Genomic DNA, 14008 nt, shown 5'->3' on the forward strand with positions numbered 1-14008 from the left:
CATCCAAGCCTGCGCTGGACTTGGAATCCTGGAGACCTGTCACAGACAAATCATCATCTCCCTACATACATACACATAACAAAGAAAAGAGAGGAAGAAAAAGGAAAAAGAAAATAAAGAAAGGAAAATCAACAAAGACCAACAAGTGAAGAGGACAACAATGAGACTTAGTGAGAAAAATAACCAACAACTAAAAAAAAGAACAGCAGACTAATGGAGATGAAATAAAGACTCAAGACAGAAGGTGAGAGAGGGCAAAGAGGACTGAACAAACCCACATGTAAAATTTGTTAGGACCAAGAAGCTGAAGAGGTAAGGTGAGGAGAAAATTGACATGAGAAAATCAAGAAGGGAGCCGGAGGAAAACAAAATGGGGAGGAGAACTGAGCCTTGAGGTGAATCTTGATGATCTTGATGGTCATGCTTGATCCTAATACGTGCACCGGTGTGGCCACCACAATGGAGGGCCACAACCAGTGTTCAACGGAGTGCCAGAGCCATTTTTGAGATCGGTCACCCTGTTGGTCAATTGGCTGCTGGTGTCTGACTGTGTGATTGCAGCTGATTTTGCATCTTTTGCATCCGTCACATCAGTTTTTGACAGATTGAGAACAATGGTTGCACCTGATTTGGGATCTGTCATGCTGGTGGTTGAGGGAACAAGAAAATTTGGCTGGGTTTGTTTTTTTGGCTGGCATGTTGTTGGTTTTTTGGGTTTTCTTGATGATTGTTGTGGGTCTTAAATATGAACCTAATGCTTTGTGGTTGGTGTGGTTTGAGGACAGGAACACATGAACATGGGAGAAAATCAAGGGGGCACTGTTTGGAGTTTGAGTGTGGGTACTCCAGTTCTCCCTTGGGTGGCCAAGTCCTGTGGGGAATATATCTAAGATGGAGTCCTGGGTGCATGCACTCCATACTTATGTGAGTGCAGCTTGGATGGACTCATGAAATTTACCAGCCGCTGGAGTGCGCGGTGTGGAACTCCGTCTGTGCCAGGCGGCTGCAGTTGTTGGAGGGGAAAGGTGTAGGGGAATGCCCTCCAGGCATTGGTTGCAGGAAGTTTGAGGGATCTTAGAACAATGAGATGAGGGGGGTTTTGATTTATAATGGCGTTGAGCGGGCGTTGGCGGTGTGGGTGTTGTGAAGAGAAAGAACCAAGAAGGAATGCCAATACAAGGCGCTGGCAAGAGATTAAGGAGCAGGGGGAAAGCTGGAGAATTTTTAGAGGATGGGAAAGTTTGGGGAGGCAAGGACTGTTGGAGTGCGCCAGAAGGCGGGATCAGAAGGATCAAGGGTACGCCACGTGCGTGATAACAGAGAGGGCAGACGGGTTGTTGGGATCAATAAGAAAGCTCAGGAAGGGGGGGGGACTCCGAAAACAAGCCCCTGGGCAACAGGCACCAAGTGCACCCCCCACCGCCAGATGAAACAATGGAGGCCGCCTCAGATGCAACCACTGACCCTGATGACAAGCCCCTTATTAACTGCTGCCAAGATCATCCCCCACCGCCTGAAGAAATAAAGCAGGCCCCCTCAGTTGCAATGACTGACTCAGACAACAAGCCCCTGATTAACCGCTGGACAGTGCATCCCCCACCAACAAAACATGCAAGTGAGGCCACCCCGGCTGACTCCGATGACGAGCCCTTGATTAACCGCTGGCCAGTGCATCCAGTGCATCCCTCACCAGCAAAAAGTGCAATGGAGGCCACCCGGGCTGACTCCAACAACAAGCCCCTCATCAATGGGCACCCGGTAGCTCCCAAACATTGTGATTCTCAACATTATTTGGCTTTTGGGAACATTCCTGCTAGGAAAAAACACATGAGGAAAAAAACTGCATATGTATTCACATCCAATGCTGAAATCACAAAAGGTCTAACTTGGAACTTTTGATATTTTTTATTTCCTGCTGCTTTCTTATGATCTTTCCCTGACTGCTCTTATTGGTTCCTTTAATTCATGATCCACACTCTTGGTCTATACTACACATGTGATTGAATTACTGTAATACACCATGGCAAATCAACTGGTGGAAATATAGTACCATGAATGTGTACCAGAATAGAAGGTCCCAACAGGGGCGGCCAGGCAGACGTACCAAAAGAAAGCAGCTTGGTATAAACAGCACGCTCACTACGAACATCTTACATGGAAACTTTTGTAAAACGACTATAACTCCAGTGCCTTGCAACCTTTTCCCCGCAATCACTGCTGAATATTGTCCAATGAAACAAGACAGGCAAATTGCCAAGGATCTATAGGAGCGCCAAAAAGGACCGGAACCATCAAAGAAAACAATTTTCAAAAGAAAACCAACTGTGTCAAAACTTGATTACGCCTACGAGTATGTGAACAACCCATCCTTCAAACCATACAATTACGGCCACATCCAAGGATTTGAAGGCACTAGAAATGACCAGCTTATAGTGGATATCCACTTCACCTACCTCGTGACTTTATCCCAATCTAGAAGGGATGAATTGGATTTTTTATGTTTGTTTCTTCATGAAGCAAAACAATTTGTCAACTCAGTGAAATCACCTGGCCGGTCTTGTGGTGGTGTAGTGAGGGCTATTGGTTAGAGGAAGTCAATGGCGGCACTGGAGATATTGGGGATCTATTGCAATCAGAAGGCCATCAATAAATATCCTGAAGAATATGCTAAGCATATCAACAATTCAAAAAAAGCTGGCCAGATTCTTTGGTCACTTTTCCATCTGATTGCCAACATTGCTTGTCAACATAATCAAGATTTCCTGATTGAGCACAACATCCCAGCATTTTTTGATTCTGCATTCCCCGGTCGAAATTAAGCAAAACCTGAATAAACATCTTCATCAACACCTAAATCAACACCTGAATCAACACCTGAATCTTTTTTCTCTTCCAACTTGAAATTTACTGCCAATGGCTTCTACAACCACTCACATGTTGATGATAAGGATGAGCCATTGCTTCTGTTTGCCTTCCTCCTCTCTCTTCCAACCTGCAGAAAAACTGGGAAACTCACATTCAAGTCTGGGTACGATGTCACCAACGGTCCATTTATTTTTCCAGAATGCAAGTTTAGGATCAAGTTTTAGCCTGATGTTATGTGCCAAGCGACTTTCCAACAACAAGAAAATCTCCACAGGACTCTCCTGCCAAAAGACACTGGAAATAGCAACTTCACTAGAACTAGCATGTCAATGCAAGTTGCAGCCAAGGTAACCACAGTATCTGATAGAGTAACCCATGGTGACTTCAAGGAGAAGACAGATATGCATTTTGGGGACGTTGAATTCCTGACAAGTAACACTTAGAATGCACTTTGCCACTTCTTTCATTCTCTTCAAATGTTCACATGTTTTCCTCCTGATACATCTGTCAAGTAGTAATAAATAGCTTGGTTTGTTTTGATTGGTTTCTCAGTCAAACCAAACCATTTTTCATCTTCTTGGTGGCATTTTTTTATGGTTCAGAGGCGTGTTGATTCCACACATAAAAATACTTATATCATATCCCCCTTGGTGAAACTGCCATTTATCTGCACAAGATCAAAGATTTGTTTATTTCTTTGTTTTTGCATGCGGAGGGCCAAGAAGACAAATGATGGTTATTATAATTGAAACCATAAATGTAGAAAACAATCAGGGCAGGGGGGAACTAAAACAAATGGGCCTGAAGAGCCAGCTGGCCCTGTCTTACAACACTAACAAGCTCAAGCTGATGCAAAGTCATCTGGGGCCTTGCAGACTTTTGGTTGATATTGTTGAGGTTGTATTCTTGATGGAGTTGTAATGACTTGGCTTCCGGAGCCCATTCAATCTTGGCCAAGGGGGTAATTCCCAACACACAACACAACTTGGAAATGTGCCATCATTCTCTTGGTATCTTGGCATTGGTGCCAGTAGGATCTGTGTAAAAGGTTTGGAAACAATCAGAAATTTGATCAACAATTTCTATTTGCTGGATATAGGTATATTTTGGCTGACTTGGGGTTCATATTGATCACCTTTGGCTTTGTGATCAAGGGTGGGTTTCCTTTGAAATTAGTGATTGTCAACTGACCGGCAGTAGTTGCATATACCCAGTGTTGGAAGGAATGCAAGATCTGTTTGATGGGGCTTGAGGTATCCAAGATTCCATAGCTTTCTGTACTTGGCAGCAGGAGTGCCCAGTAGCCTTTGATCTTTTCCTGGGAGAAGAACACGCGCCGGGGCTCTTCATTGGTATACTGATCAAAGATATCAGTCTCATTGTTGGTTGCATTTACCGGAATTCCTTCCTGTTGATCTGGCACATCAATCAAATCATTATCATCTTTAAACTTAAAATAATCGTAAATTTCTCCACGCTCATTGTTGTCATGCACCGGGAAGCCATCAATGATCTTTAGGAATCAGGTCATGATCAGTATCTGTTGCAGGTGTAGGAGGAGACAGTATGATGGACAGCTCACCCGTAATGTTGAGGCCAACTTTTTCTCTTCTGGGGAAGCAGTGGAGGATGCAATGACTTGACAGTACATTTCCATGAATTGCCTCAAAACTGCATAAGTTCTCATGGCGTAATTGGGTTCAGTGAAATAGGTATTGTAGCTGAGCCGTTTTTGAATCAGAGTGTATTCGGCTATCATTGGGTAGATTAATCTGGAGTCCAATATCTCCGCCTCAATAATCTTGCTGGTTGTCTTGGTGCTCATGAGTTTGTTTTAGTAGACACGGTAGGAGCAGATTCCTAGTTTTGCGTATAAGCCATCTGGATCAAGTTTGGTTTGGAGGCCATCTTCCCAGCCTATATCTTCATGGCCATGAAAGGTGCTTGAATGCTCTGGAGTCCCAAAACGGTCCCAAGAAAGACCCTTGGGATCCAGAATGCGCGGTGAAATCCCTGTTGAAAACAAAATATTTCTGTGAGTTCAAAGTTGACTGTATTATTTGAACTATGGTGTCATACACACATGGAGGTGACTGCTGAATGGTAATTAACGTCTTGTGAACATGCTTGCTTGATTTTGTTTGCAATTCCAGGAAACTCCTTCCAGGTCCAGCTGCCAAAGTTTTATTGGACAAATCTTCTCTGGTATGCAAGTCTAAAGCTGGTGGTGCTGGTTTGTTCACAGTCTGCAAGGAAGGCTTTTGAAAGAATACTAGGGGTTTGAACAATTGGGTTTTCCAGTTGTTTCATAGCAATCAAAGGTGTGGCAGCCCGGCTGTTGATGGTTGTGGTTGATCCAGACCTTGAGCTATATTGCTTGGCCTCTAATTCAGTTGCAAGTTGTTCTTCTGTATCCAGCTTGTGGTCCTCAAACTTATTGTAGTCCAAGAGGAGATCAATTGCTTTTTTTTCCTTGAGAAATTGGATAAATCCCTCTTGGTCAACAACCAATCAAACCTTTCCAGGTACCAAGTTGGCAATACTTGAAGTGTTTCTCGGAGAAGAATACGCGACCATCACCATTGTAGTTTTTGAGGTGAAGTTCCATCACTCCTTTGTGCCTCTTGCAAAGTTCAAGAAGGAGGTTCTGATGCAAATTGGGATCACCAGGGAAAACCCAAGCAGAAACACACATTGGTGCCTGGCCAGGCAGCCACTTATTTCTTTGTCTGACTTCAAAACCACATTGGACTGAGACTCTGTACGGAGGATTCTCAAAAGGGATGGCTCCTTTGCAGGAAGCGGATGTCTTTGGTCGGCCAGTTGTGCATGGTTTTTATGCTGCAGTCCTTTGCGCTTGGGCAGAGGCGTATGCAAAATCTGAAATTTGTGGTACAGCTGGGTGGGATGGGGGTACAAGGGTATCTGAGCAAGCCTCTGGTTTATCAAGAATCACGACATTGAAGTCAAACATACCGGCAATGATATTGACTGGTTGGGGTGGTGGGTCCATCAAGCCAGCAGCACTACAAACATTATGTACTTTACATGCATGTATAGCGGTTCAATGTCATGGTATAGCGGTTCGACATATAGCGGTTGCGTTTTTTTTTCAAGAGCTCCAAATGAAAATTAGTGAATTGAAAAATCATTTGACTTGGTATAGTTGTAAATTTACAGATCCTCAATGTCAAAATGCATCTTTGAAAAATTGCCATTAGCAGGATTTTGCCTCATTATCTTCAATCTAAGTAGCTTACAATGGCCCAACCCACATTTTCATACATGCAAAATGAAGCTATTTTAATAAAGAATTCTATTTCTTGTTCATGATTCCTCTTGAAACAGTGAAAATATGATTAATTTTGATAAAACTGCTAAAAAATGCCATTTTGGCTCAATTTTGGCATGTTAACCACAATTGCACAGTTGTCAGTGGCCCAAATGAAATTCCTATGTATTCCGGATGAAGAGAATCAAATGCAGAATCATACTTGTCATTCATAATTCCACTTGCAACAATGAGATTATGAGTAATTTTGGGAAAACTGCTTCAAAAGGCCATTTTTGCAAATTTTTGGCTCGTCAACTGCAATTGCAGCATCATTATTGGCCCAAATGAAAATTCAAAGCATTGAAATTGAAGATATTTGAATGCAGAATCACATTTTACATTTATAATTCCTCTTGCAGTAGTGTGATTTGAGGAATTTTGGGAAAACTGCTTCAAAAGGCCATTTTGGCAATTTTTTTGGCTTGTTAACTGCAATTGCAGCATCATTATTGGCCCCAATGAAAATACCAAGCATTCAAATTGAAGCTATTTTAATAAAGAATTCTATTTCTCGTTCATAATTCCTCTTGAAACAGTGAAAATATGATTAATTTTGATAAAACTGCTAAAAAATGCCATTTTGGCTCAATTTTGGCTTGTTAACCACAATTGCACAGTTGTCAGTGGCCCAAATGAAATTTCCATGTATTCCAAATGAAGAGGATCAAATGCTAGAATCATATTCATCATTCATAATTCCACTTGCAACAATGAAATTACTGCTTTAAAAGCCCATTTTTGCTTAATTTTGGCTTGTTAACCACAATTGTACAGTTGAGAGTGGCCAAAATAAAAATCCTATGCATTCAAAATGATTATAATTAAACAAAGAATCATAATTAACATCCATCATTCCTCTTGAAACAGTGAAATGATGAATAATTTTGAGAAAACCACTTAAAAATGCCATCATGGCTCAATTTTGGCTTGCTCACCACAATGACACAGCCGTAATTGGCTCAACTGAAAAATCAGTACATCCAAAATCAATATAATTGAATGCAGAAACATCTTGAACATTTATAATTCCTCTTGCAATAGTGAAATTATGAGTAATTTTGGCAACACCACTTAAAAGGGGCATTCTGGCCCCATTTCAGCTTTTGAACCACAGTTATATGGTTAATTTGAAGTGGCCCAACTGAAATTACATGCAAAGTGGAAAACATGATGAGATCATTGACCCAAAGATTAAAACACAATTGCATGAATAACACTTTATGGTCACACATCCACATCACTCTCATTTACAAACTTTCTTTGGATTTCATATCAACTTGTGGCTAAACTTGGCTCATTATTATTCATATCATCATCAAAAAAAAAAACATGAGAAAACAAGAAGGAAACCACCAGGGAAAAGAAGTAGTCACTTGATGGCAAGTGACATGACACAGCTTTGTTTTCAGCTCCAACACTGCTCCAATGCTGCTCCTCTCCACCAGCACATCCGGGGCTCACATGATAGGTGTCAGGATCAAAGCACTCAATGTGAAAAAACCAGATGATGCTCAGCTTTGGCCCTGGCCCAGCTGATGCTCAGCTTTGGCCCTGGCCCAGCTGATGCTCAGTTTTTCCCCTGGCCCAGCTGATGCTCAGCTTTGGAACTGGCCACCTGATGAGCATCTTTGACCCTGGCACAGTTGATGCTCAGCCTTGACTGTGGCTCAGCTGATGCTCATCTTTGGCCCTAGCCTAGCTGATTTTCAGCTCTTATCCTGTCCAAGCTGATTCCTATCTTTTTCCCTGGCCTGGCTCAGCTGATACTCAGCAAGCTGAGCATCAGCTGGGACAGGACTAGGAGAAGGCTGAGCAAGGACTGGTACAAAGCTGAGCATCAGCTGTGCCAGAAATAGTAAAAAGCTGAGCATCACCTGGGAAAGGACTGATCAAAAGGCTTTATCCCAATTCTGAGAGTGAGCTGCGTGAAAAAGCTGAGTATGAGCTGGGCAGAAAAGCTGAGTATGAGCTGGGTACCAAAGCTGAGTATCAGCTGGACAGAACTGAGGATCAGTTGGGCTCATCAAAAACTGAACAGGACCTCCTTGGTAAATTCTGGAAGTTGAGGAGATGGTTGGAGATTGGGGTAGATAGTGGATAGATATTGGATAGATGGTGGTTAGCTGGCTTGAGCTGGTGTAATGTCACTTGTCATCAACTGACTATTATATTTTCCTGGTGAACAGTGACAGAAAAAGCACATATGATATTCAATCCCTGTAGGGAAGGAAATCAAACCAAGTGAAGAATTACAAGACAGAAATCTTGTTGTACCAGACAACTTTCAACATGTAGACTATGATTGTATGGGTGTTGAGAAGCAGTGACCAACTAAATTTATGCAGAATAGTTTTAATCAACAATTGACTCAGTCAAAGCATTTGCCAGCTCTTGTTGATTCAAGTTGGAGTTGTCAGTGGCCTTAGCTTTACCTTTACAAGAGGCGGACTGATTCATTTTGATTTTTTCTTTCTTCTTCTTGATGTTTTCGAGCCTCAAACGCCTGGCTTCACCTTTTTTGGCGCTCTTTGGTTGGTCTGAAATGGCAGAAAATTTTTTTGGTTGATACTCTTCGCAGGAAGGCTTGAGTCAAAATCATCCTACCTGTTGCAGCGGAATCAAGCTGTTCTGGGGATTGTTGGCTGGTCAACTCGAGCTTTTCTTCCCCTGGTGTAAAGCTTTGGTCAATCTTACTTGAAGGAAGATTAAGAAGATAATCATCTTACCGGTTTGACTGGAATGGATCAATCCTTTGCTAATTGTTGGCCTTGCTTTTATATCAAGGGGAGGGCTATTGGAGGCAATTTTTTTCATTTTTGTCAGCAACTAGACCTTCCTGGCTGAGTAAGTTACTGGTGGGAGAGGCAGGAGCGGGGTATGGGGTGAGATTGATATTTGTGTTGCTTTCTCCGCCAAGTCGTGTGGGAGATTCAGCAGTTGTCTTGGATTTTGATTCGGACAAGGAGTTCGTGGATTTCGATTCGGACAAGGAGTTAACAAGTGTTTTGCTTTTGCAGCCAGATAAAGATGGCGGATTCTTTCCATTCACCAAAGCTGATCCTTAATAATGGGCATCAGTTTTACTTGTTTGCATCGCCGCAATGCAGTTACCCATACAGATGTCACATATCAGAACTGGTTGTCTGAAAAGGCATCAATGCACTTGCTGAAGTTGAAACCAGTCAAGTCTAAGCTTAATGCTGACAAGCTGGGTTGTGCATCTGAAAAGCTCAAGTTAGAGGGGATTAGTTGGTTCCCTTTTTCCATCCTACCAACTGTGTTGATGAGTCTTACCGTTGGGAGTGAGAGTTGCAGGTCCAGTTGGTTGCGCTGATGAGGGTCTGGCATGCCTTGTTACCCCATACGGATGGCCCCAAGGATGGATGACTGGCCTCTTGTCTGACGGAACCAATGACAGGAACTTTGGAGCAGGATCAGGGCTTGCTTGCATGGGTGAGCTGTCAGACTGAAATGCAGCCTTCGAGGTGAAGAGGCCAGCTGGTCCTGCAGAGTTTTTGAATGACGAGATCAAAGGAGCTCTTGGGACAAATGAGGATATATTAAAGGACAGCGATGTGGGTGCAGATTGCGGGGTAGGTGATGTGATTGTAATCAAAGGTGTTGCGGTAGAGAGCTTCCCACTCGCAAGAGAGCTGCTAGGTTTGGCAAAGAAATTGGGGGAGAAAACAGGTGAGGGCTTTGCTGATCCTGATAAAAAGCTAAGAGTGTCTCGATGCATTGAGATCATTGCGTCAAGAAGGGATTTCATGCTTTGCTCAGTTTGTGGTGGCTTGTCTACGTTGGCGTTGCCGTCAAGAGCGTTCTTAGCTGCTGTTTTGGGGGTCAATGGAACAAATTAAGTACAACAAAGACGCAATCAGCAAAACAAAAGGGCAGAAAAAACTAACCGCTATCTGGGGACTGATTGGGTTCCTTGGGTTGAGGCAAAGGTTTGGTCAAGGAAAGCCATGATCATTGACGTGGTGATTCATAAACTTCAGGCCTGATTTCAGCGTCAGTCACAGGAAGCCAGCAATTCTGGGCAGCGCTGGGTATCAAAGAGTGGATAACTTGCGCTTTTTCATGTTCCATGCAAGCATAAGCTTGCAAAAAAGGAGTTTCACCGTCTGATTTTAACAAGGAAGATGATTGGCCAACTCCCCTTTGGTCGGTAGAGTGATGATAACTGGGGTTGCTGCAGTTAATTTTTTGTCTGCCACGACCTCTACAATGGCAACTCTTGGCTGTGCAAAACCCAGCGCTCACATTCCTTTGCAAGCTCTATGTATGCATCAGTTAGCTTTTCCATTGTTCTGGTGGTGCGTTTTTTTTGCTCCCCTTTGCGTAGCCTTTTTGCCGTTTGATGCTGAAATCCTACCTCCTCAATCATGTGAAATTATCGGCAGCATCTCATCTTCTGGCAACTTCCTGTATGTATTCAAAGGCATCAACTTCCTTAGAGCCTGGAATTCTTGCTCCCGATCGCTAAATATTTGATTTTTCTCCCATGACCCAGTGACCGACCTTCTATGAGTGAGCCATAAGACACCCACTCTCAGGTAATGCATCATGAACGAAGTCTGCCGATCATCGTTTTTTCCGTAATAGTATTGCTATCTATATTTGTTTGCCGCCCAAAGCTTGCCTAATCTACAGCCAACATTAACATCAGCTCTACATAGCCGCAATCTGACTATGACCAAGAGGCCTACCCAAAAGCGCGCAGGTGGAATACCCCCTTCTTCTACTGAGCGCGACCCTCCTCCGATTCTAACTGTGGAGGAGCTGGATTCGAATGTCTCTGAAGTTCGGAAAACTCGTTCGGGCAAAGTTTTGAATGCCCCCGCTAAAGGTATGGATGTTTCTTAATACTTCTTCCGCGAGATTGGAGAACACATCATCAATCATTTCTCACTAATCCTCTGGGCCTTTAATTCTATTTCTTGACACAATGCCCAAATTAGGAGCCGCACGAATATCTCGACAAAAATCTCCACGCGGCAACCTGCCAAGCCCACCCACCTCGCGCGTCAGACCAACCAAGCGTAAAAATACAGCTCTTAGCAGTCCTAGCAGTAGTAGCTATCGGACTCCATCAGAATCAGAAACTCAGACAGAAAGCACTGTTGACGATCCGTCCGACTCCGACTCCGAGCCATCCGAGAGACCGAAGTCCAAGAAAAAACGGGGAGGGCCCCAGAAGAAACGAGGACCGCCACAGAAGAAACGGGGAGGGCCCCAGAAAACCCGGGGAGGGGGAGCAACCAAGAGACCTCGTCGCGGACAAGCACCCGATGTCCTCCAAAATCAGCCTCCGCCCTCTCATCAAACCGAGTTTACATTTCGATGTCCTCCGTTTCCAACAGGGCCTTCGGCAAACTTCCCTTGGAGCTTCAGTTTACCTGCTCCGGGGCAGCCCAATGCTGACCTGACGTCTCATTTCTCCCAAGTGTCTGATTTGCAGCTCGCAGACGTTCTTTTCCGCGTAGGATGTAGTACAGTAGGCAAATCCAGGATTGAAATGATCCAGCTGTGCATCGTGTATGCTGCCTTAAGTAAGATTTCAATTTTCGTCTTTTTTGTCTTATTTAGACATATCTGAATGCATTCATTAACCAGGCCTCCACATATAATATATATTAGTTAAACAACTGTCACGGGTCCCACACGATCCCACCGCCACCTCGGCACCCCCTGGCAACACTCCAACACCCAAATCCCATCATTCGCAAGCTCAACCAAACTCAGACCATGACATTACTCCCACGAATAATGAAAGACGTCCTAGACCTGGAACTTCCCCAGACACTCAACATATCAGCTCAGCCCAGCCACCTCTCGGCCACCCATCTAGCCCCAATGACCTGATTGATCTCCATACACCTTGCAACAACAACCCGACAAATCTGCCCCCTTCCCCTTCCCGCGCTGCAAACCGTTCCAACTTGAACAATCAAAACCCCGCGAGTGTCTTGCGTGCCGACAACAATGAGACACCAACAGCTGGTCATTCGGCCACAAACCGGGAAGAACAATTGCCGGCATTCCAACAAACTCAAATTATTCGGATACTAGCCGCGCATTCCAAAGACTTGAATGCTGTGCGCGAAGGCTTGAATGCTGTATGCGAAGACTTGGCTTCAATTCTTACTCATCAACGAGATCTAAATGAACGGTTCGAGATCCTTTCTGATCAACTCAGCCTCGGCCAATCTGCCAAGCAAGGTGGGAGGCCTTGCCAAAAAAAGTCTGATAAACAGTCTGCGGTGCCTCGAGGAGGAACACTGAAGGTAAGCACATCGCCATCCTGATCACCGTATCAATTTCCTCCCATTCCGCGTAGTGAATTTTATTCCTGTCTTTTATGGACCTAGGATCTCATCATCCATCACTTCCAGGCCCTCTTTGGCATTTGCCCCACCGGTCCCAACAAAGGCCCACCCAGAGTACCACCGTCTCCACCCACTGCCGCAGAGAGTAGACGCTGGCTCGAAAATGTGAATGACACCCAATCGGAGCCTGAAGCCGCTGGAAATGAATCCCAAGATACCGACTTGGCATCTTCTAGCTCTCCCACTGAGCCTCTAGACCCCCAATATCCGTATTGTCACGGCCCGGGTCATCCAGACGCCTCGCAGGAAGAGCTGAAGATTATGCACGACATGATGAAGGCCAAAGGAATGCAACGCTTCCGTCTCGACTTCACGGCCCCGTTAAGCTCCCCTTTGAATACATTTTGCTTGGAATTGGCCCAAGACATATTTGTAGCTCTTGTTGAATGTAAGGAGTACCAAGGACTCCAGCCGCACGAGTGTCAGCCGGACTTCATCTTAAAGGGCCTTCGGGGTTATGCCCAAGACCGCTTGGCGCAAAAGTGAGCGCATCTTTCTACCAGTTCAAAATCCGTACTTGGCAGGTTTTAATTTTCGATTTTCACGGATTGTTTCCTCTTCTTAGTTACCGCGAGTCCAAATGGGACTCAGAGAAACAGACGGTGCAAGCTGCAAAGCAAGCCAGGAATGCCCGAAGGGTTCATGTGAGTTGCGCTCAACCTCACTGTGACAAAAGCGGCATTTTTTCTGATGAGTCGCCTGACCTGGTTTGCATTGAGGGTGTTATGATACCTCAGCTAAAGAATTTGCGTGTTGAAGCAGCTTTAGAAGCCAACCTACATGCACTAATACCAGCCCTTCATGGGTGCTGCAGTGAAGACGAGACGGATGACGAGGTTACTGCCCCAGTAGAAAGTTCGACCGCCAAAAATGTCCAGAAATATTGTAAAGTCCAACGCCTTCCTTGGCGTAGTAAGGATCTCACCACCATCTTCCAGTGGCTTGATGATCAACGAGCAAAACTGCAACATGGAAATCCTAAGAGCCGCCAGGGCAACCTCCCACGGATCCGGCGGCGACTCATCTCACCCATAGACAGCGCTATTGCTCCCCCCCCAGGTCTGTCGAAAGTGCTTTATGATGCTCAGTGGCTCGATTCTCAACAACGGGTTGTCATCGAGGGTCTCAAAATTTGTACAGAACCTAGCTCAATGATGAAGAATGTTTTAGAGCGCATTACTCCCAGGCCTGCCCAGTGAACTCTTCCTCTTGAACCAGGAGTCCGCAATTTCCTTATTGGCTAAATCCATCATTCAATTTCTTTCTGACATAATAAACTTATTCTACTTATGTAAATGTGACTACTTGGCGTACATGTGTTGTATTTTTCACCCTGTTTTCTCATGTTTGGATGTAGAATAGATGAATGTTATAATCTAAGATCTCAAACCAATGATAATTATGAAGACCTAATATA

General features: G+C 44.3%; 2 protein-coding genes across 2 annotated transcripts; one reads left to right on the forward strand and one right to left on the reverse strand.

The window, feature by feature from the left end:
- Positions 1 to 3864: 3864 nt before the first annotated feature.
- Positions 3865 to 4690, reverse strand: PtA15_18A328 (uncharacterized protein; the record flags this gene model as incomplete). Its single annotated transcript, XM_053164857.1, has 3 exons — positions 3865 to 3902; positions 4057 to 4378; positions 4448 to 4690. The coding sequence occupies 3 exons, from the start codon at positions 4688 to 4690 to the stop codon at positions 3865 to 3867; spliced, it is 603 nt and encodes a 200-aa protein (XP_053028825.1).
- Positions 4691 to 10894: 6204 nt separating this feature from the next.
- PtA15_18A329 (uncharacterized protein) lies at positions 10895 to 13790 on the forward strand (the record flags this gene model as incomplete). The annotated part of the gene is made up of 6 exons (XM_053164858.1): positions 10895 to 11051; positions 11164 to 11754; positions 11843 to 12489; positions 12574 to 13073; positions 13157 to 13235; positions 13329 to 13790. 6 exons carry the CDS (start codon positions 10895 to 10897, stop codon positions 13788 to 13790), a joined length of 2436 nt encoding a protein of 811 aa, XP_053028826.1.
- Between the last annotated feature and the right edge of the window lie 218 nt (positions 13791 to 14008).

This window comes from Puccinia triticina, chromosome 18A (genome assembly GCF_026914185.1).
Source record: "Puccinia triticina chromosome 18A, complete sequence".
Lineage (NCBI taxonomy): Eukaryota > Fungi > Basidiomycota > Pucciniomycetes > Pucciniales > Pucciniaceae > Puccinia > Puccinia triticina.